This window comes from Heterocephalus glaber, unplaced genomic scaffold, assembly GCF_053883595.1.
Source record: "Heterocephalus glaber isolate CG9 unplaced genomic scaffold, H.glaber_assembly_v1.0 deba00001458, whole genome shotgun sequence".
In the NCBI taxonomy this organism is placed as follows: domain Eukaryota; kingdom Metazoa; phylum Chordata; class Mammalia; order Rodentia; family Bathyergidae; genus Heterocephalus; species Heterocephalus glaber.
In genome coordinates, this window is record NW_028258306.1 from 46,760 (window position 1) to 66,348 (window position 19,589).

Sequence of the window (19,589 nt, forward strand, 5' to 3'; positions counted from 1 at the left end):
CCAAGCAGGGAGCTTTCTCTACTAATCCCATGCAATGAAAGCAGGCAGGGCAGATCTGCACACATTCTGTTGTTCCTCAGTCTGATGAATTTCCTAATGCTGTGAGGAAGGCAGAGCCCTGTGGGAGAATGTATCTCTGAGTCACAGAAAATGAATGATTGTCAACATTTTTAGCTCTCCCTGCTGTTAACTCCTTCCTGTAAGACGTATTTTGGAGAATTCTGGCTTTACAACCCTGTTTGTCATGTCACTGACCTCAAAGTTAAGGTAACCAAGCATTCATTAAAGCCAGTCCTGGCAGAGTAACTCAGCACCACTGATTACTTTATATAGACCCATGTATTTGGTCCAATCCAATGCTTCTTTACTTCTATGACTCTCATAGTAGACATTCAGAAACATATTCCTTATGTTTATGCTAATGAACCTTTCAAAACCTTCAGTACTTTCATATGTAGGTAAATCGTGCTTCACTGTCAGAAACCTTATGGTCTGTGAAGATTTTCCTGGCCATGCACACAAGTTGACAAGTGAAGTTGATAAGCTATGTCTTGAGAAACATTAGCAGGTACCTGAAAGGCACCTGCATTATCAAGTCAGGTTCATTGGCAAGAAACACTAAGATCTGGGTGTTCAAGGTACTTATAACTGTCAAAACTTAGAGAAAGGACCCCATTCCAGTTTCAGGTCCCATTCCTTAGTGAGCTTTGCATTGTTCATGTGACACCAGTGAGACTCAACTGAGGCTGACTTCAGCGATCTTGAGTACCACCGAGAACACTAGCCCGACAGCTGCAAGAGCAAAGAAGTGGCCCATTGCTTGGGCTCGGTGCTACCAGAGGGGCATGGGACTCCCCACCAGAGCTGAGCCTGGAGGAGAAGTGGATGCCAGTGATTTCACCTTAAACATTACAAATTTTCACTTCCTTTACCTGGTTCAGATCAGAGCCACATTGCCACCCTCACTTGGCTGTGACTTCCAGACCCAAAGCCTTTCTGGATGGACCTTTCCCAAAAGTAACCCCCCCCGCCCCCCAGGTTTCTGAGACTTCCTGAGAAACTTCTCCTCATTCAGACCTGCGTCTGCTTCCCCTGCTCTCAGCCCACCCCACCCCCCCAGGCTCCCAGTCCCTCGTATTCCTCTGTCTTCTGGTCCTCTGGACACAGGTGGGTTTCCTTCCTTTCAACTAGCTTTCATTTTTGCAAGCAGTTGAGCTGCTTTTCTTTCTTGTGCCTTCAGGGCCATGTATATATCCACCTTTGCAACATTTAAACAAACTTACATTTTAGTTAAAATGCTTACTTACAGAAAAGTTGTAAGTTTAGTACACCGTTCCTATACATCCTGGACCATTTATTTATTATACTATAATAATTAAAGATTACATTATCATGATGCCTTTGTCCTAGCTAAAGAACTAATGCTCACATATTATTAACCAAACTCTATTCACATTTGGATTCCATTAGTTTTTCCCTAGTACCATTTTCTACTATAAGAGTCCATCTGGGATATCACTTTAACATTAGTAATCATTTTTCCTTACTTTCTTGGCTATGAAAAAATTCACAGGCTATATGTGTTTTTTTTTTTAATTAATTTTTTTGGTACATTTTAGGTATTAAAACAATATAATGACATTCATCATTGGAAATTTGCACCTTTACATAATCTCTCTTGGTTCTTATTTTTTCCCCATTCCCCATTCCCTTCAACCCCTCCATCCCTCCCTATTTACAGAGACTTTGTTTCCAATTTTTCATTTTCTCATATTAATTCCATTCCCTTCTTTGCTTTCCCCTACCCCTCCCACTTCCCCTTCCCCTTTGCCCCTTTTCTTCCTATTTCACATTATCTATTATACCTTTTAGTCCTTATTTACACTTTCAGTTTCTCACACCAGAGAAACTATTCGATATTTACACGTGCATGTTCTATTTATTACACTTAAGAGTATAGCTTCAATGTATATCCATTTAGCTATAAATGTCTCTAATTTCTCATTTTTTAATGGCTGAGGAGTACTCCATTTTATTTAAAAAAAAACACATTTTCTTTATCCAGTCTCCAGTTGATGGCCAATTGGGCTGCTTCCAAGTTTTAGCTATTATAAATTGCGCTGCTATGAACATGGGTGCACATATATTACTGTGGTATGATTCTTTTAATTCTTTGGGGAAGATACCCAGCAGGGGAATACTGGGTCAAATGGGACTTCCAGTCCTAGTTCTTTGAGGTATCTCCATACTGATTTCCACAGTGGTTGCATCAGTCTACACTCCCACCAGCAGTGGAGCAGGGTTCCTCTTTCCCCACAGCCCTGCCAGCATTTGTTATTGGTTGGTTTCCTGATAGCAGCCATTCTTTCTGGAGTGTGGTGGAATCTCAGCATTGTTTTCATTTGCATCTCTTGAATGATCAGTGATGTTCAACATTTCTTCATATGTTTATTTGCTATTTCTACTTCTTTGAGAAATGTCTGTTCATTTCAGAGGTCCATGTTTGGATTGGGTCTTTAAATTTGGGAGGTCTGATTTTTTAAAGTTCTTCATAGATTATAGATAGTAGACCTTTGTCTGAGGAACAACAGGTGAACATTTTTCCCCACATTGTGGGTTTTGTCTTCACACTTGTGGTTTCTCTTGCTGTGCAAAAGACTTTTAATAAGAAGAGATCCCATTTGTTGATTGTGCTAGTTCACAGGCAACTGAGGTTTTGTTCATAAAATCTTTTCCTACACCAATATCTTCAAGAGTTCTACCTAACCTCTGTTCCAGCCAGTTCAATGTTTCTGTTTTAATATTTAGATCTTTAATCCATTTCAATTTTAATTTAGTGCATGGTGAGAGATATAGGCCTACTTTTAATCTTTGGCAAGCTGAAACCCAATTTTTTCAGCACCATTCATTAAAGAGGCTATCTTTCCTCCAGTGAGGGTATTTGGCTTTTTTGTCAAAGATGAGGTGGCTGAGTGTGTCTGTAGTTGTTTCTGCATTGTCTAATCTGTTCCACTGGTCCTCAGGTCTGTTTCTTTTCCAGTACCATGCTGTTTTTATCATGGTGGCTTTGTAGTATAATTTCTAGTTGGGTGTAGTGATGCCCCCTGCTATATGTGTGTTTTTAAGAATTTGGCAATTTCACGTAATACTGGAACAGTTAATTCTTGAAAAACTGAGCTTGTAGAGTCATGTAATTGAAGAATGAAAACACAAACCGAAAGGAGAAAGTTTGATGAGTATTTATTGGATATAATAATAAGAATAGCTCCTGGTTTGGCTGGGGATTTAGCTCAGTGGTTCCACTTCCTGCCTTGCAAGCGCAGTTCCCAAGTTCAATCCCTGAAGAGGGGCTGGGAAGAAAGAAAGAAAAGAATAGCTCCTGGATTTTGAATATCTAGGAAGGGATTCCTAATGGAGGTCCAAGCTATATTCTTTGTCCTGCCTATAGGAAGAGCATGGAGCATGTGTGGGGTATCCTTTCAAAGAAAAGAAATTCAAAGGAAACATTATCTTGCATTTCTAATGTGCTCCAAGTCCAGTCCAGAGTAGGGAGGAGCTGTCAAGAAACTTAGCATATCCATAAGAACCTTTTGTCCTGTGAGGAAAGGTCCTTGTCTCTCCATTCTTATCCTAACCTTTTATCTTTTGTTGTGTATTTGTTTTTACATTTCTAAGCATAATTAGCTGCTTGAATTGACTTTACTTGGTGTGTGCTATTTTCTTTTATCCAACTCTATCTTTAGGCTGCCCTGATTGCTTACTCATAGGTTTAATAACTATGGCTATAGTATTGGGACTTGTAGAATATTTCTCAATTTTTGTATTTCTGATATATTTCTCATGATTAGTTTGAGGTTATGAATAATCAAAAGTACACAGTGAGATGGTGATTGGAGGGCAAGGAACACCTCCATCTCCTTGGAGATAGCTTTGAATAAACCCTTTTTACCAAAATATATGGCCTCGCAGACAGGGATTTAGCTCAGTGGTTTGGCCGGCTGCCTCAAAAGTACAAGGTCCTGAGTTTGAACCCCGGTACCAAAAAAACCCCCTTTGATTTGATCTGTGGTAAGCAAGTGAACATATGTATATAAATCTAAATGTATGAACCTAAGTGGACAGTAACAATTTGAGTTTGGCAAAGCAAAAATGACCCTAAATGGTAAATATTTTTAACCAATTCAGGACATTGAAGCAGCCATGATCGCATAAAGACATTCACAGAAGAGGACTTCTAAAACTGCTTCAGACAGTGGAAAGAATGGTTGGATAACAGTGCTTGAAGAAAGAGGAGGTATTTTAGGGGGATAGTGAGCAGTGATAATGTGTCTTCTATTGTAATGATTTTTTTTAAAAATTTAAGCATTTCAGCTGTGTTCTGACCACACCCCTAAAACTGTCAATATCACTTGAAATGAATTTACCTTGATCCTCGGGCTCGGTCACTGCTTTCCTTCTAAAAAGCTCTCTTTTATAAAATTCAAATCTCAGCTGTGTGGACAAGGATTCCTTGGGTCCTAAGGAGATGGTTCCAAAGCAAGCTGCCATTTGGAAAGGTGTCTTTTGGGAGCAGAAAATAAGTAACCACTGTCTTGTAAGACTTGGTAATGGGGTTGGTTTCGATAACCTGTGAGTTCTGATTCCGTGGGTTGGGGTCTCAGGACCAGCAAATCATGACTAAGTAGCATAGGGCACAACACAGAGACATGAGCTTAAAATGTGTTGAACTCTTTCCATGCATATTCAACACACACACGCACACGCACACGCACGCACACGTCACAGAACGTTTGCCACAAGTCAGATGGGAAGACACATTACGTAGCTTGCAGAGGTCTTGAAGAATAGCCACTCACAGTGAGACCAAGAGAAAGCAGCTCCCTGGCCAAATCAATCCCCCCACTCCCCTCTCCAGCCCGGTGGCCTGTCACTCAGGCTCCCCCTCAGGAAGACCAGATGCAGGGTGCGCAAGGGCAGCAGGGCTGTCTTTATTAAGATGGAGTCAGGGAAACTGAGCTCCTGCCAACCCTCTCCCGCGTGGTCTGGGTGCTGCAGCTACAGTCTGCAGCAGTGCTTGTGGCGACTCTTACACTCCGCGGGCAGGATGGAGCAGCCTTGGGTTTTTTGGTGTTTGCAGGCTCCGCCCATCTTCCCACATTCCAGGTAGATATTGTTTCTTCTGTACCCTGTGGAGGGAGGGGCAAGGTGAGAGAGCAAAGATGCAAACATACTAGAATTTACCTAGGTCAGCAGGGGTGAGCAAACAAATGCCAAGAGGGCCAAAAGAAAGTGCCAACTGGAGCATGACCTGCGAAATCAGAGTGGTTTTCACACTGGTAAATGTTTGAAAAAAATTCAGAAGAAGAATATTTGGTAATATCTTAAAATGATATGAAAGCTAAATGTCGGTGTCCCTTAATAAAGTTTAATAGGCAGATAGCCACTCACACATGCACACCTTCTCCACGGCCGCTGTTGAGCTAAACGCAGACATGGGTTGCTATGTCAGAGAGCTTATGGGCCCCAGAACCCCAAATTTCTGATTCTTTATAAGGAAAACTCATGGCCCACTGTACAACAGGCCCCTTCCTTTTCAGATAAAGAGGCTCTGAATCAGAGAAAGCACTTAATTTGACTGTGTCTCAAGATTTGAATTGTATTTCACTTCTGCTCACATGTTCTCAAAAAGTTTCCTGAAGTGCCTGCCTCCTCCTTTAAAGAGCAAGCTTCACAAGTGTGCAGCACAAATTAGGCAATAAATGTTGGGGGGAGTGATTAACTGGAGGGGTGATCTGGCTGTGAACACTGGGTCTCCCTTACTTTATGCAGTATGTGTGGTTTCACATACTGCATAAAGGATTTAAATGTCGAAGTCATGGCACATAACAGGCACCAGTCTTCTGTGCTCTAGTGAGTGCGTCCGGGAAAGAAATGATATGTGATGCAGAAGGTTGACTAGAGCAGTTGTGACAGCAACGGGAGAGTAGCGAGAGCTTGAGCCATCTCTACGGTCCAAGGAGCCAGAGCGGTAATGCCAGATCACCAGCAGGAAACCATGACAATGAAAGGTTTCCATCAGAGTAGATGGCTTCTAAATGCAAAGCATACTCAGGTAGGAATTAGGGGATGTTGCTTCTAATTCCTGCCACCATAACTATAGTTGTGGGAGAGCAGATTGTTTTCATAAAACGGGAAGGATAAATACAGACCTGTAGATGTATGCCCAGTCTGTATTTATATCCACAACTCTTTCAGTCTGCTCTCTCTCGCTCTCTCTGTCTCTCTCTCTCCTTATCTAACCAATCTATCACCCATCTCTCACATCAGGCTGCTGAACATACACCTCTCACTTTAGGTTTTCTTTATACCAAATAGCATTCTCTTCTGATCCTTAACTGGGGACAGCCATGACACTGCTTGGTAATGAATTTTGAACAGAAGTGACATGTCCTTTCAGAGGTGAAATATGTCCCTAACTGCCAGCGCGAGACTCCTCAGAGTCTTTCTTTTGCACTGACCAGCAACCTGGCCGCAGGGGCCTCATTGGCTGAGTATGATCAGCTCCAGAGAGCAGGGAATCCTTGTGGCCTTGATGCATTTGGACCACAAATCACAAATCAACGGCTAAATCTCCTTTTCAAAAAATCTCCTTTTCAAAATGCTGAGTTTTGAACATTGTTTTCACTAGAGCAGTGCAGAGCCAGAGCCAACACGCGAAGCATCAGGTGAAACTGGGGCCTCTTCAATTTGCATTCCAATGAAATATTGATGATCTTTAGGGTACGCATGTGCCAGACGTTGTCTGAGCCACACTCACACAGCAAGGCACTCACTGCTTATGTAAAACACAGTGAGGAAATTTATTCTTAGGAATTGTTGGGTGTTTAGTAAGAACATTGTCTGCTGTTCTAATCCAACATGCGCTTAAGTCTGGGGTACATTACGTTTAATCTGTGTGGCTCGGAACCTGTTTTGCCATTTCTAAGTCTCACACGTGAGGCGCTGTACGTGCATGTTCAAGTCTGATTTGTGATTTTACTAAGGGAAAGATGGCCGACATTTGCTCTAATTATATTTTTCTAGTTGCTGTTATTTTTATTCACATGGAAATGCTTTGTAATCTCTGGAGCCCACAGTAAATATAATAGATTACAATTTGAAACTATGTCAGTAATCTATTAGGACTCATCAGAGGTGATCTTGGGCAAGTCTTTTTCTCCAAGCTTTTCTTTCCTCATCTGTGAGGTGGAATGTGCTTCACATTCTGTGCCTCCCCAGCTCTGGTCTTGTTCTCTTACACACTGTGGTGCTGCAATGGGTTGAGAGCCAACGTGGCACACTGTGGATTTGCAGCTCACCTGATGCTGCCTGGGTAAGGCAAACCGGAAGGAGAACCAGAAGGGAGAGCAGCCTCATGATGGGAAGCGAGTCTCAGGGTTCCAGGAGGGCCCGGAAGTGTTTGAGGCTGGCCCGGAAGTTTGAGCTGGATTGATCCTCAGTGCACAGTGGCCACAGGAGTCTGGAAGAGATTGCAAAGCTCAGCTGATGAGGAAAGCTTACATTGGGTGGACTGATACTCAGCTCAGGGCCTGAGAATGTCTCGTGATTGAAACCGTGATTACAGATCCAAGTTTCTTCCTGTGAAAAAAGGAAGGGCTTTATAGTATTGGATTTTTATTTTGAATAATGTTTTTAGAAGAGAACTTTACAAAAGAATGTTATTTGTGAATCCCCACTTATTCATCCATCCTTCTTGTATGACCCTGCTTTTGGCTTTCCCTTTAGAAATACAAAATAATTAAAATAAATCCTCCCTTATTAAAATCTACAAAAGGAGAAGCGGGTTTGTAACTAAAATTACCTTCACTCCTTATTCACTCTCAGTTACTTTTTTGCTGCCCGATTAAAGGACAGACTCTACCCACAGGCAAGGGAAGCTCTGACGATGAGGAGCTCTTGCATAGACCCCAGGCATTAGCAAGCGGGGAATTTCTTAACAGAGATGTCGCAGCAATACTGTCTTGGAGTAAAATGAGTTAAATAGCAGAGTGCATAGAAATAAACCACTGACATGCCGCTTCATCTCTTCTTCTATTTTGCATTTTCCCCTTAAATTATGTCTCCCTCCTTCACTGTAGTATGAATTTCTAAAATAACAAGTCCTGTTTCATTATCTTTCACACACAGCACCTTGAATAGTAGTTGGTATAAAGAATGTACTTAAATAACATGGTTTTAAAAATGAGTACATTTTATGAAGGACTCAATGAATGGATGAATAAATGGATTATGGAGAAGGAAGAAAGGAAGTGTGTTATGATCTGCATGTTTGTATGCCTCCAAAGTTTATGTGTTGTAATGCGAATCCCCAGGGTGATGGCCTTAGGAGCTGAGGTCTGAGGTGGAATTAGGTGACAGAGTAAGACCCCTCAAAATGGGATCAGTGACCTTAGGAAAGAGCCAGCGACACTCATTCATTCCTTCTGCCATATGAGGGAACACCAGGAAGGCATCATCTATGAGCAGAAAGCTCTCAGCAGATGCTTTGATCTTGGAATTCTCAAACTCTAGGAGTCTGAGAAATCAATTTCTGGTTTTACAGATTGCCCAGTTGATGGTATTTTGTTGCAGTAGCTTGAAGGGACCAAGACCAGAAGGAAGGATAAAAGGAAGAAAAAGACTGAGGAGGTAGAGAGAGAGGGAACTCAGGGACCCAGGCCTCTCTATTTATCTGAAATTGGTTCCCGGAATTGAGTAACCAGTGCAACTCTTGAGGCAGAAGTAGATTGTGGCTGATATTTGAGATCAGAGAAATCACACAGTGTCTGAAGTAGAGGGATAGAGAAAAAATGAGTTTTGTCTAACAGTTAAAAGATCTCTGGAGTCAGATAAACATAGTTCAGTCTTTGGTTTACCACCCACTGATTGTGCAAATAACATTTTGCAGCCATAGCTCCTCTTGTGTTCACTGGGGATGATTATTTTGCCAGCCTCCTTTCTTGCTGTCAGAAAAATGAGGCTGAGCAGGTTTTCATGGCTGACCTGCAGCATTTCCTAGAAAAGGTCTTGCTGAGTCTAGGATCACCACTGGGACATTCAACCCAAACACTAAACAGGGGCTTTTTAGTCAATTTATGCATCCATAGAATCACACAGGGTGTTAGTGTCTTTCATCCTTTGAAGAATATTGAAATTTGAAAGTAAACAAATGTAAATTCTTCCTTTTTAAGCTCATGAAATTAGACATTTGTATTGAAGGTGTGAAGATTTTTGTTGTAGAAAAAAGTTGGTCTTAGAAAGAACAAATGTTTAGCAATATTCATAAATCCAGATTGAATTTTAGTTTCTAAGTATTAAACCTTAATAAGTTTGCATAATGTTATAAAGTAATATTGACCCTCCTCTTATCACTCCAGTAAGAAAACGTTCTTAAACACCTGGTGTACACTATGAGTATTGAAGATGCTATTTTAGTTCATATAAGTTCCACGTGAGATAGATGATCCCAATCACATTCCCTTCCTAACACACACAGAATCATACACATTATTTGCAATTCCAGAGGGAACCCCAAGAGGGCTTTTCTGGTCACATCAAAATTGACTTGCTGTCCTTATTAAAACTTCATGGCACTAGGGTAAACTCAAATTATTTTTTGAACAAAATTAAGGTATCAGTAAAAGACTTCTTTAACATTTTAGCCCAGGTAACAGCTACTGGGCTTCTGGGGGGTCTGGGGAGGACCCACTAACCTGCTCTGTGTCTCTGAGCACCTGCACCCACTCGTTGCTCCTTCCAAGACCTCACAACCCACAACTCCTCCACCTTCTCCTTGGGAACAACAAGGTGTGCTCAGTACATGAACTAAACTCACTTTTCACATTTTTTCCTGGTCCAGAAGTCACTTAGGGATAAGAAGTTCTCCACTCAGACCTTTCAATCAGCAGGAATCTATTTAATTGAGTGATCTGGAAACTAAAAGTCAAGTGTTTATACTAAAATGTTCAAATGAGTCATACTTAGTTCAATTCAGAAGCTTTGAGGGTTTTATACTCCCTATCTGAGAAACAGCACATTTACAATATGATGACGATAATACTGGTATTTTGGTCCATTCGGGCTCCTACCACAAAATTCCTTGCAGTGAATAATATGCAAAGAACAGAAAGCTATCTCACACAGGTGTGGAAGCTGGGGAACCAGCTGACTTGGTGTCTGGTGGTCACCCATTTTCATAGAGGTGGCTCCTCCTTTGTCCCCAAGGGGTAGAAGTAGCCAACAAGCCTTCTTCATAAAGGTATTATTCCATTCAAGAGTCACTTCCTCAAACCCCACCCTTTAATACCATGATTAGGGTTTGTGTTTCCATGTGAATTTTGGGGACAAAACTAATCAGACAGAAATACTGATGCTGCTGCTGAGAGTGAGAAAGGACACATGGAAAGCTTTTATCCACATTCCTATTTCCTTTACGTGTACAGTGAAAGGAATCCCCTCAACTGTCTCCCACCAAAAATGTCTCTGGGAAAAGCTTACTGTGTGTTGTTCCTCCACATACACAGGCGTACGCTGCTCTTGAGGCAGGGATCCTGAGAGCAGGGACCCATTACCACGTGACTGTGGGGTCATAATGACTTGGGGAGCTGTGTGACATCATACGAGGTGCATTGTGATGCCGCGGGCCACAGTGAGTGCTGAGAAGCACGAAGGCAAAGGAGGCCAAGAGGAAGTGGGGACTGGGTAGACACCATTGCAAAGGCTTTCGCTGAAAATCTGAGCAAAACTGAGAGACACTAGCTCAAGGACGGGTGGTGCAGTGTTAAAGAAGAGGAGCTTGTTTTGGGTTGATTGAGTCAGTAGGGGAAATATGACAGGAGAGATGGTGACAGAGGAGTCACTGGAGCCATGTTCGTAAGGAAACAGGAGAGATTAGCTCCAGAACCCAAGTGTGAAGGGCAGCTACTGCCTAGAATACGTGCAGTTCTTCCTGGGGACCCGCCACCTCCCTGTTCACATAGAAAGCAACTTTCTGCTGCTGGAGTCAGAAAAATATTCCTTCCACACAACACCCTGAAAACAACACCCCGGAATACTACTATGATGAAATATGCATAGATTTTAAAGGATAAAACTTACCCATTAAAAATGAGTAACAATTCCAATAACAATGATGATTGGAAATTAATAATAAAATCAAATTACACTTGAAATCATTGAATAAGAGACTGTGAAATAAGCCAAAAGTAAAGAACAAAATGTAAAGGGGGGACTATGATATGAGATGGGATTCAGAGAGAGTGAATAATGCAACAAACTGAAAAGGTAGAGTCTAAGAGGGAAAGCTTGTTGTTATTAAGGAACAAAAATTCCAAATAGGAGAATTGAAATGCTGTGCATATAAGAAGTGGAGTTAAGATTTTGTAAGGCACGAAAAAGCTTGAGAAGAGACAAGAAGTAAGATCCCTGACTATGAAAAAGGAGAGGCTGCAGAAAAGGGATTACCTTTCCTGTTGTGGATCTTCTATTGGTACCTAGAGGCCATGTCTCTTGCTGGCACAGAATCTAGAAAAATTCCCCACCCCACATTCTCTCCTTGTTGCCAGAAAATTGGGGGAGAAAAGGTCCAAGCAAAGTATCCTGGCATTTTCTAAAAAGCATGACAAGACCAGAGTGGATGGATGTGTAGAAACAGAAGGGATGCTGAAGATGCAGCCACCTGATGGAAGATCCAGACAGTGCCAAGTCTAGAGGCTGCCCCGGTGGAAGGGCCTGCTGCAGAAAGAAGGCTCCTGAGCTGGGCCTCATCCACAGCCCCTTTTCTATCAGCTTCTGCTAGGCCTCCCTTCACCCTGGTCTCCTCACGTGTTCTCTTCTTTCTTCTCTTTCCTGCTGACATCTTTCTTCTCTCTTTCAAGCCAGCAGTCAATTATCTTGGGGCTCTAGACTAGTTTTGATATCACAGTCCTGTGAATGGACAGAAGGTAGCCATCATTCCAGTTCTGTATCTGTTAAATAGTTGAGGTAAATGCTTTCACTTTTCCTTCCCTCATCACTTTCTCTTTTCTGTGTTTACTAACTTCTTCCTTCACTGACTCTTTCCTATTTTTATTCAACAGATATTACTGAAAAATTTACTTTTACCAACCACTTTACTAGGCATTAAAACGTTAAAGTAAGCTTCAAGAGATGAGTATCTTATCCCATGAGACTCACCGATGGCAATTCTGACACTGAACAGACAATTACACCAAGGGATAAATAAGAACAAGGAGAGTGGAGAACAAGCCATTCGGGCAATGTCAGCTCCTGTTTGAAGGAGTCTGGAGAAGTCACATCCTGAGGAAACAGGGCCAGCAGGAGGAGCAGAAGCTGTGGCTGGGAGGCAGCAGCCACATGGTGAGAGCAGGTAGCTGGAGGGAGGCAATGCAGGGGCCGCTGGCAGATGTGTCAAAGCCCAGGTATCTGAGTGCACTTGAGGGCAGCTGAGGACACAACTCTGTTGTTCAGTGCAGGCGCATGATGGACTTTGTGATAATAATAATGAATCAGTATGGATGACCACGTATGTACCTCATGGCTATGCAAGGTGGCTGTTTTGTCTTACTGTGTCTCAGAAAAACTGATAATGGCCATTATAAGTGGTATGTTGTAAAATTAAAGTTTGGTTCTTGTTCTTTTGTGATGTCTGCTCCACATGTGTTCTTTACTTTGGGAACCTCATCTAACTGTGCCTCCTTTCAGCCCACTGGCCCAATAGGCAGGTACCAGGCTATACCTGCTATGTTAGCATTTTGATTATTTCTGAGCCAAGGAAACTATTGGACGGCTCTAGGAAGATTTGTTTTCAAATATGATCTGTAAAAGTTTTTGAAGCTGTCACAGAATAATTTTCTATGTAAATGAGAAAGGGCCCAGGATTTAGCTCAGTGGTGCTGCGCCTGCTTTGCAAGCTCAAGATCCTGAGTTCAAACCCTGGTACTGGAATAAAAAAGAGGTGACTACATAAAATGAGAAACTTTGATAAAAATTAATATAATTCTTCGGGCAATAGTGCCTTGTTTGCCAGGAATAAAAATCTAATGGTGTGATTTTATTCCTCAGGAGCTTCCCGGCCTGGTCCCCTGAAATCATAAAATGCACACAGCATGAGCTGCTCCTCAGCCCATGGGCAGCCTATGCAGCACAAACCCTGGTGTACAACTTGAAGTAAGAAATTTTCACAGGACATCAAGTCTGGGATCACCTTGAGGGGCAAGAGTGTAACAGGTGCACCGGGGAATTTTGTGAATAACATAAAATCATGCATATCCTTCAAAAATATTGTCACTTTAAAAAATGTTAGTTTAATTTTATTTCTATGCACTTGCGGTACATAAAGCTGACATTCATCTTAGGGAGCAGGTGCATGTACATAGCACAGCTTGATTCTTTTTTATCCCCTTCCAACCACCTTCATCTTTAAATCCCCTTTCCTCATTTTCATTGTTATTGTTATTATTATTTTTAGCTCATATATATGACATATAGTGTTAAATACCATATGGTATCTCTAATTTGAGTAAGGCAAAGTACAAATAATGAGCACAATGTTGTCACTTTTATATTATCTTTGTGGCTCATTAAAAATATCTAAGTTTTAGATCTTTGGTACTAGTACCTTTTATGGTCACAACATACACATTTTAAGCAATCAAATAAAACTGAATGGCTTGAGAAGTAAATATTTGAACAAAAGCACAACCAATACAGAAACATTGAAATGACTTGACCTTCAAAATCAAAAGCATGCATTTAAGGATGTGCTTTGCCAAATAGGAAGAATAAGATGATAGCATGTAAATTGTGGTTTCAGTAGAATATTTAAGGCTATGGTGTAGGGCTTTGTTTAAAGCAGCACTATGTTTCTGCATTCTTTCCACAGTGTAACTCTGGCACACTGTTCTGTCTCATGGAAACGAGGTGATCCACCCTGCCACTTAGGGTTACCAGAGAGGATGGAGACGCTCCGGAACCGAGTCCAGCACTGCAGCCCCTGACCACACATTTCTCCTGAGCACGTGCAGTGGGGCTGGTGAATGAGGAAGAGGATTTTAATTTTTATTTAATTAATAAATATTCTGTTTCCTTACATTAACTCTTTTTTTATTTTTAAAAATTTTTTTCCATTAAGTTTATTGGTACATTTTAGGTACACAATACAGTTACATTCATCATTGGGATCTTGTACCTGTACATGAGTATCTTAGTTCTTATTTTTTCCCCATTCCTCTGCCCTCCCTTCACCCCCTCCACCCCTCTCTATTTACAAAGGCTTTGTTTCCATTTTTTCCTTTTCTCATGTTTTTTTCTTTTCCCTTTCCTTTCCCCCACCCCTCCCACTTCCCCTGCTCCTTTAGACCTTTGCTTTCTATTTCTGGGTAAGTGCGGTGAGGATTCAAAATAATACCTTAGATTTTCTAAAGTCTCAAGACAGAGAAAAGAAATGACACCTTGTTAGGGTAAAAGTATTTTTCTGTGGATTGATGGATTTAGTTGCATGACCAGGGGAGGGGATCATTGGCCACAGATACAAATTAAATTACCAAAGTGTTTTGCATTAAAAATGATATCATAATGCCATACTTTTAAAATTAAATAAAAATATAAGAAAATAAATTTTGGATCTTACCCTTAAATTGTACTACACAAACCAATAGCTTCACTTTGATCTCAACCAATCATATCCCATCTTTCACCACGTACTTTTAAGTGTTTTTTATTCAAATGTAGATGTGTGTAGATGTGTTGTTTCTAGTGTTTGGAAATATCTATCTTTAATTGTAGTGTAGAGATTAAGTTTAGTATAGTAAACAAAGCAGTCACTATGAGAGAGAGAGAGAGAGAGAGAAAGAGAGAAAGATTGATTATCTCCTTGAAAGGCATACCCCAAATGATGTAATTTCACCTAACCAGGTTGATTTCCAAATAATAAAATCCCCTTCCAACAGCACCACAGTATGGTGACCAAGGCTTTAATATACGGCCTTCAGTGAACATGTAAGACCCAAATAACAGCACATCATGATATTTCACTCTAATTATCTCAGTTGATCTTAGCCAAAAGGCCAAGAAGTGATGCTCTAATTATCTCAGTGAACATTTTTAAGGAACAATGGAAAATTCTCATATATTTCACAGTAGCATCTGCACACTTTAAAAAGGATGAGTGCTAGTAGCATCGAGCATATAGTATTCAGTATTCACATTTCCCCTCTTGTTCCAAGTATAGGCTCCATAGTCATTGTTGTTGCTATTTTTCCTTTTTAAATCTAGAGTTTCACATTAAACATGCTGTTCTGTCTCTATTACAACAAGCTTTTTAAGAACTAATTGTAAATGTTTTTGGAAAGGGGCTTTATTGGATTTCAAAGGTTGAACAGAGATAGTAATTTTTGTATTTCTCATGTTTAGCATTAAACCTTACTTATTTTTAAAGACTCATATGCTTACAATTATTTAAAAAGTAATGCACTCTCATTTAAAAATCCTCCCACAAAAAAGGATGAATTTCCCCTGGACACACAGAGAACAACTGAACAACCAACAGTTCTGTGTGTGTGTGTGTGTGTGTGTGTGTGTGTGTGTGTGTGTACTTTTGCTTTGCCTTGATCTCAGATCACTTGCAGCTTCCTTCTAGAGAATGTTATAGTTTAGATTTACAGGGTTTTCCAAAAGTTTCATGTGTCTAGAAGAGGGGATGTTGGAGGATGCTTTGATGATAGTGGCATTGTTCATTAGTGGATTGATTCATAGCTGAATGTGCTTTCGGAGGTGGAGCCAGGTTGGGGGAAGTGAGTCACTGTGACCTCCACCTAGGAGTGTGTATTGGTGCCCCCAGCTCCTCTCTCTCTCTTTTTCCTGACTGTAGGTGAGCAATATCCTTCTTCCACATCTTCTGCTGGGCCATTCCTGTCTTAGAGCCAACCAAACTGGGAATGCAGCCTCTAAAATTCGAGGCAGTGATGGGTTTCAAGTATTTTGTCATAGTGACAGAAAAGTTGACTAATGCAGAAAATCCTTAACTGAAGTGAGGCTATTGTTGTGACTGTACCTGCAGGTGACTCAAAAGCCTTTGGAGCTGTCCTGTGGGACAAGTTTGAAAAGGTGTGGAAATGCCAGCTGGAGAGGCCCCAGAATGTTGTAAGCACAGCTCGATGGGTAATTCTGGTCAGACCTCAGAAAACCACAGTGACAGTAAGATTGCTAAGGCCAGGCTCATGAGGTTTCAGATGGGAATGAGGACTTTATTGGAAACTCTACTACATCCCATATGTGTTGCAATCTGGAAAAGAGTTTGTCTATGTCCTGCTGATGTCTTTAGACTTTCTGCAAAGTCGAATTTAAAGGTAAAAGGTGAATTGCTCTGATGGACAAAATTTCAAACCATCTCAATATTCAAGCTGTGGTATGAGTTCTGCTGGCTATTTTCTTCCAGACCTGCAGTGAGAATCAGGAGTCAGGAGGACAAATAATTTGAAAATTTTGAAGCATCACTAAAAAGGAAGTGTCTACAAACTTGGGGCAAAGGAGAGCATGGTGGCTGAAAAGTTAATACTGTTTAGGTGTCTTCTCATTTCTATTTTGTTGTTGTTGTTTTTGATTTATTTCCTGGATTGATGCTTGAATACTGCTTATTATGAGTATCTTTACTGCTAGCATTTAGATCCCTTAGAGAATGGCTATTTATGAGATTGTCTTTCAGGTACAGCTGGCCTTTGGGTTGCCCTTAGGCAATCTAGTTTTGGTATACCAGGAAGGATAACTGACTAGAATAATCAAGTCACCTTGGCCAAAGTAATACAATCACCATCAACAACAGCTTCAGACACAGCCTAGAAGGTGACAAACTATGGGAACTATTGATCTACCACCTTTGATCCTATCAACTAGTCTTATGGTTGTACACCAAAATCTAGTAGAGGGCTGGGGATTTAGCTCAGTGGTTTTGCCGTCTGCTGCGCAAGTGCAAGGACCTGAGTTTGATCCCTGGTACCCTCCCTCCAAAATCTAGAACCAACCAGAAATATGTTTGCAGTAAATATGAGCTTCAATATAGTGAGTTTGCCCTCAGGGGGAAGACTTTGAAGGAATTTGGGGGTGGTTAGATAAATAGAAGGAGAGAGAAAGGTTAGAAGTAAGGCTAGAGGACACAGGAAGATGATGCAAACTTTGGGAAACTGGTGAGGACAACAGGAAAAGAGAGAAGGAAGGAACAAAAACAAGAACAGAAGAAATGAGCAACAACAGGAAAACTAGAAACTGTATTCATGCTTCTATAAAAGTAAGAATCGAGAAAACAAAATAAGACAAAAGCAGGAAAAAGACAAGAAACGAAGAAGAGAAAAAGAAAGAGAAGAGAAAAATAAAACAATGTTCCCTTCAAGGTGTGTCTCTGCTCTCAGCTGTGCACAATGTGGCAATGATGGCCTTTCTGCTGCCTCTCACCTGAGGTCTAGATCCCAGTGGTGGCAGGTCCCTCAGGGCGGGGCTCAGCAGAGCGGTTTTCCCCAGGTGGGCTTCTCCAGGCTGGTCTCAGGCCAAGTGCCTCTGAAAAGTGAGTACTAAAAAGAAGAAAATACCTTGCATCAGCACAATAGAAAAGATGGGTTGATGGTATCTTAGGAGATGGCCAGACTCTTTCCTGCATAGGCTCAAAGATGTAATAAGGCAAAGAACTTTGGAAGACTTTGTTCTGAGAAGATATGGAAGAACAGGATGCTCTGTTCATTCAGTTGCCATATTTACTTGAGTTCAGCCACCCAGCTCTCACAGGCACCTGAAACCATGGACTAAGGGGCAAGGCTACTGCTTACATTGGCAGCAAACCTGTGTGCTGTCCACATGAACTTTTAGGCATATAGAATGAAACAATTGCCAGGTCCTGGTGGCTTCCACGCAGATTTCAAAGGAAGGCCTGCAGAGCTGGCAATCTATCCCTGAAAGAGTGATATATGAAATGGGAGAGTGAAGAAAAAGGTGTCCTGAAGACTCCAGGAACATGTGCTCTAGTTAGGGTTTGCAAAGGAATAGATTTAATACAGGGCACATAATTTATAGGATTATTTTATAACATTCACCCAAAATCTTCACCCAGTGAAAGAGATCTGACAACACACTAGAGACCTGAAGAATCCAGCCGAAGGCCTTGATCCCACAGCAGTGTCTTGCACAAGTCCAGGTGAAGGCCTAGAGCCCTAGGTAGAGTCCTCCAGGAATCCAGCCAAAGGCCTGGAGCCCACAGCGATGTGTCTTGCAAGTCTGTATCAAGGATCTGAACTGAGAAGGCCCAAAGGCCAGGGGTGGAAGCTAGATGGCTTGTGCTGGCAGGGTGAAGGCTCTGTGTCACTAGGCTGAGGGAGCTGCACTGGAGTCAGGAGGCACTGCTCAAGGTGATGACCAGAGCTCCCCTGATGAGAACAGCAGCCATCCTCAGTGACTGCAAGGACTTGAGCCAAGTTCACATCAACAAAACCAACCAGGGCAAGCTTCTTCAGGAAAATCAACAGTGTACAATCTTCCCCTCCAGTTCTCCTTTTATTCTGTAGGCAAAATTCTCAGGTGGGTCTTCCATGCCTAGAACCATGCCTGGAACCACTCAGCTCAGCTGTGCATCCCAAGTTGACCATTAGTTACTTCACCATAACATGAAACTGAGGGAGTGGAAAACAAGTGGACAGAATCAGCCTCAGAGAGAGGCTAGAAGAGCTGCAACCAGCAACCCTATATGTGGAAGGTCACCAAAGCCCTTCAGAACTTAAATGGTACCCCAATCTACCCCAGGCACTGAGCCAGGAGCTCCAGAGTTTTCTGTTTACCCTGCTGCACTTCAGACTTGCTTTAGCTCCACTCTTCTTCCTTTTGGAAAAGGGAGTGTTTGCCTTGTGCCATTGAATGTTGGAATTATTTGACTTTCATTTTTGAGTTTTACAGGGACTCACAGCTAAGTTTGCTTTGAGTCTCAAGGAAGATGCTGTTCTTTCTTTGTTTTTTGGTTTTTTTTTTGGTACCAGGGATCGAACTCAGGAACTTGCACTTGTGAGGCAGGCACCAGAACCACTGAGCTAAATCTCCGGCCCTCTTGGACTTTTCAACAATGCTGGAGCTATTAAGATTGTTGGGCACTTAGAACTGGGCTAAAGGAATTTTGGATAATGAAACGGGCATGAGACATTTGGGTGCCAGGGTTGGAATGCTATGGCTTGGGTGTGAAATATTTCCAGAACGTCTCTTGTGTTTGGAAGGTGATGGGATCATGAGAGTGCTTAACTCATGAGTAGATTCATCCTGTGTTGAGTGGAGTAAATGGTGACACAGTTATGGAGTGGTACCTGCTTGGATTTCAGTCTATGGGAGTTGGACCCGGAAGGGTACAGTCTTGTCCCAGATTGCTCCTCTATTGTGCTTCCTGGATGCCGTGAGGTGAGCAGCTTTCCACTGCATGTCCTTCTAACATGTCATTACTAACTTCAGTACAACCAATCAAGGTCTGAATTCTCTAAAACATGAGTCAAAATAAACCTCTCCTTTAAGTTGCAAATGTTGGTCATTTT

General features: G+C 41.6%; 1 protein-coding gene and 1 long non-coding RNA gene across 4 annotated transcripts; one reads left to right on the plus strand and one right to left on the minus strand.

Moving 5' to 3' along the window:
- Positions 1-4,959: 4,959 nt before the first annotated feature.
- On the minus strand, positions 4,960-10,659 carry LOC101705326 (beta-defensin 33-like). Of its 3 annotated transcripts, none has more exons than XM_004875431.4 (4): positions 10,537-10,619; positions 9,875-9,975; positions 7,359-7,519; positions 4,960-5,186 (listed from the first exon to the last, which is right to left on the minus strand). In XM_004875431.4, exons 3-4 carry the CDS (start codon positions 7,414-7,416, stop codon positions 5,056-5,058), a joined length of 189 nt encoding a protein of 62 aa, XP_004875488.1. In that variant the 5' UTR covers positions 7,417-7,519; positions 9,875-9,975; positions 10,537-10,619; the 3' UTR covers positions 4,960-5,055. The 3 variants fall into 3 exon arrangements, with proteins under 3 accessions (XP_004875488.1, XP_004875490.1, XP_004875489.1); XM_004875433.4 differs by lacking the exon at positions 10,537-10,619 and adding an exon at positions 10,179-10,241; XM_004875432.2 differs by lacking the exon at positions 9,875-9,975 and having other exon boundaries at positions 10,537-10,659.
- Positions 10,660-10,662: 3 nt separating this feature from the next.
- Positions 10,663-14,086, plus strand: LOC110347580 (uncharacterized). Its single transcript, XR_002392273.2, has 4 exons — positions 10,663-12,021; positions 12,117-12,396; positions 13,102-13,266; positions 13,922-14,086. It is a non-coding gene; the product is annotated as an uncharacterized LOC110347580 (long non-coding RNA).
- The last annotated feature ends 5,503 nt before the right edge of the window (positions 14,087-19,589 follow it).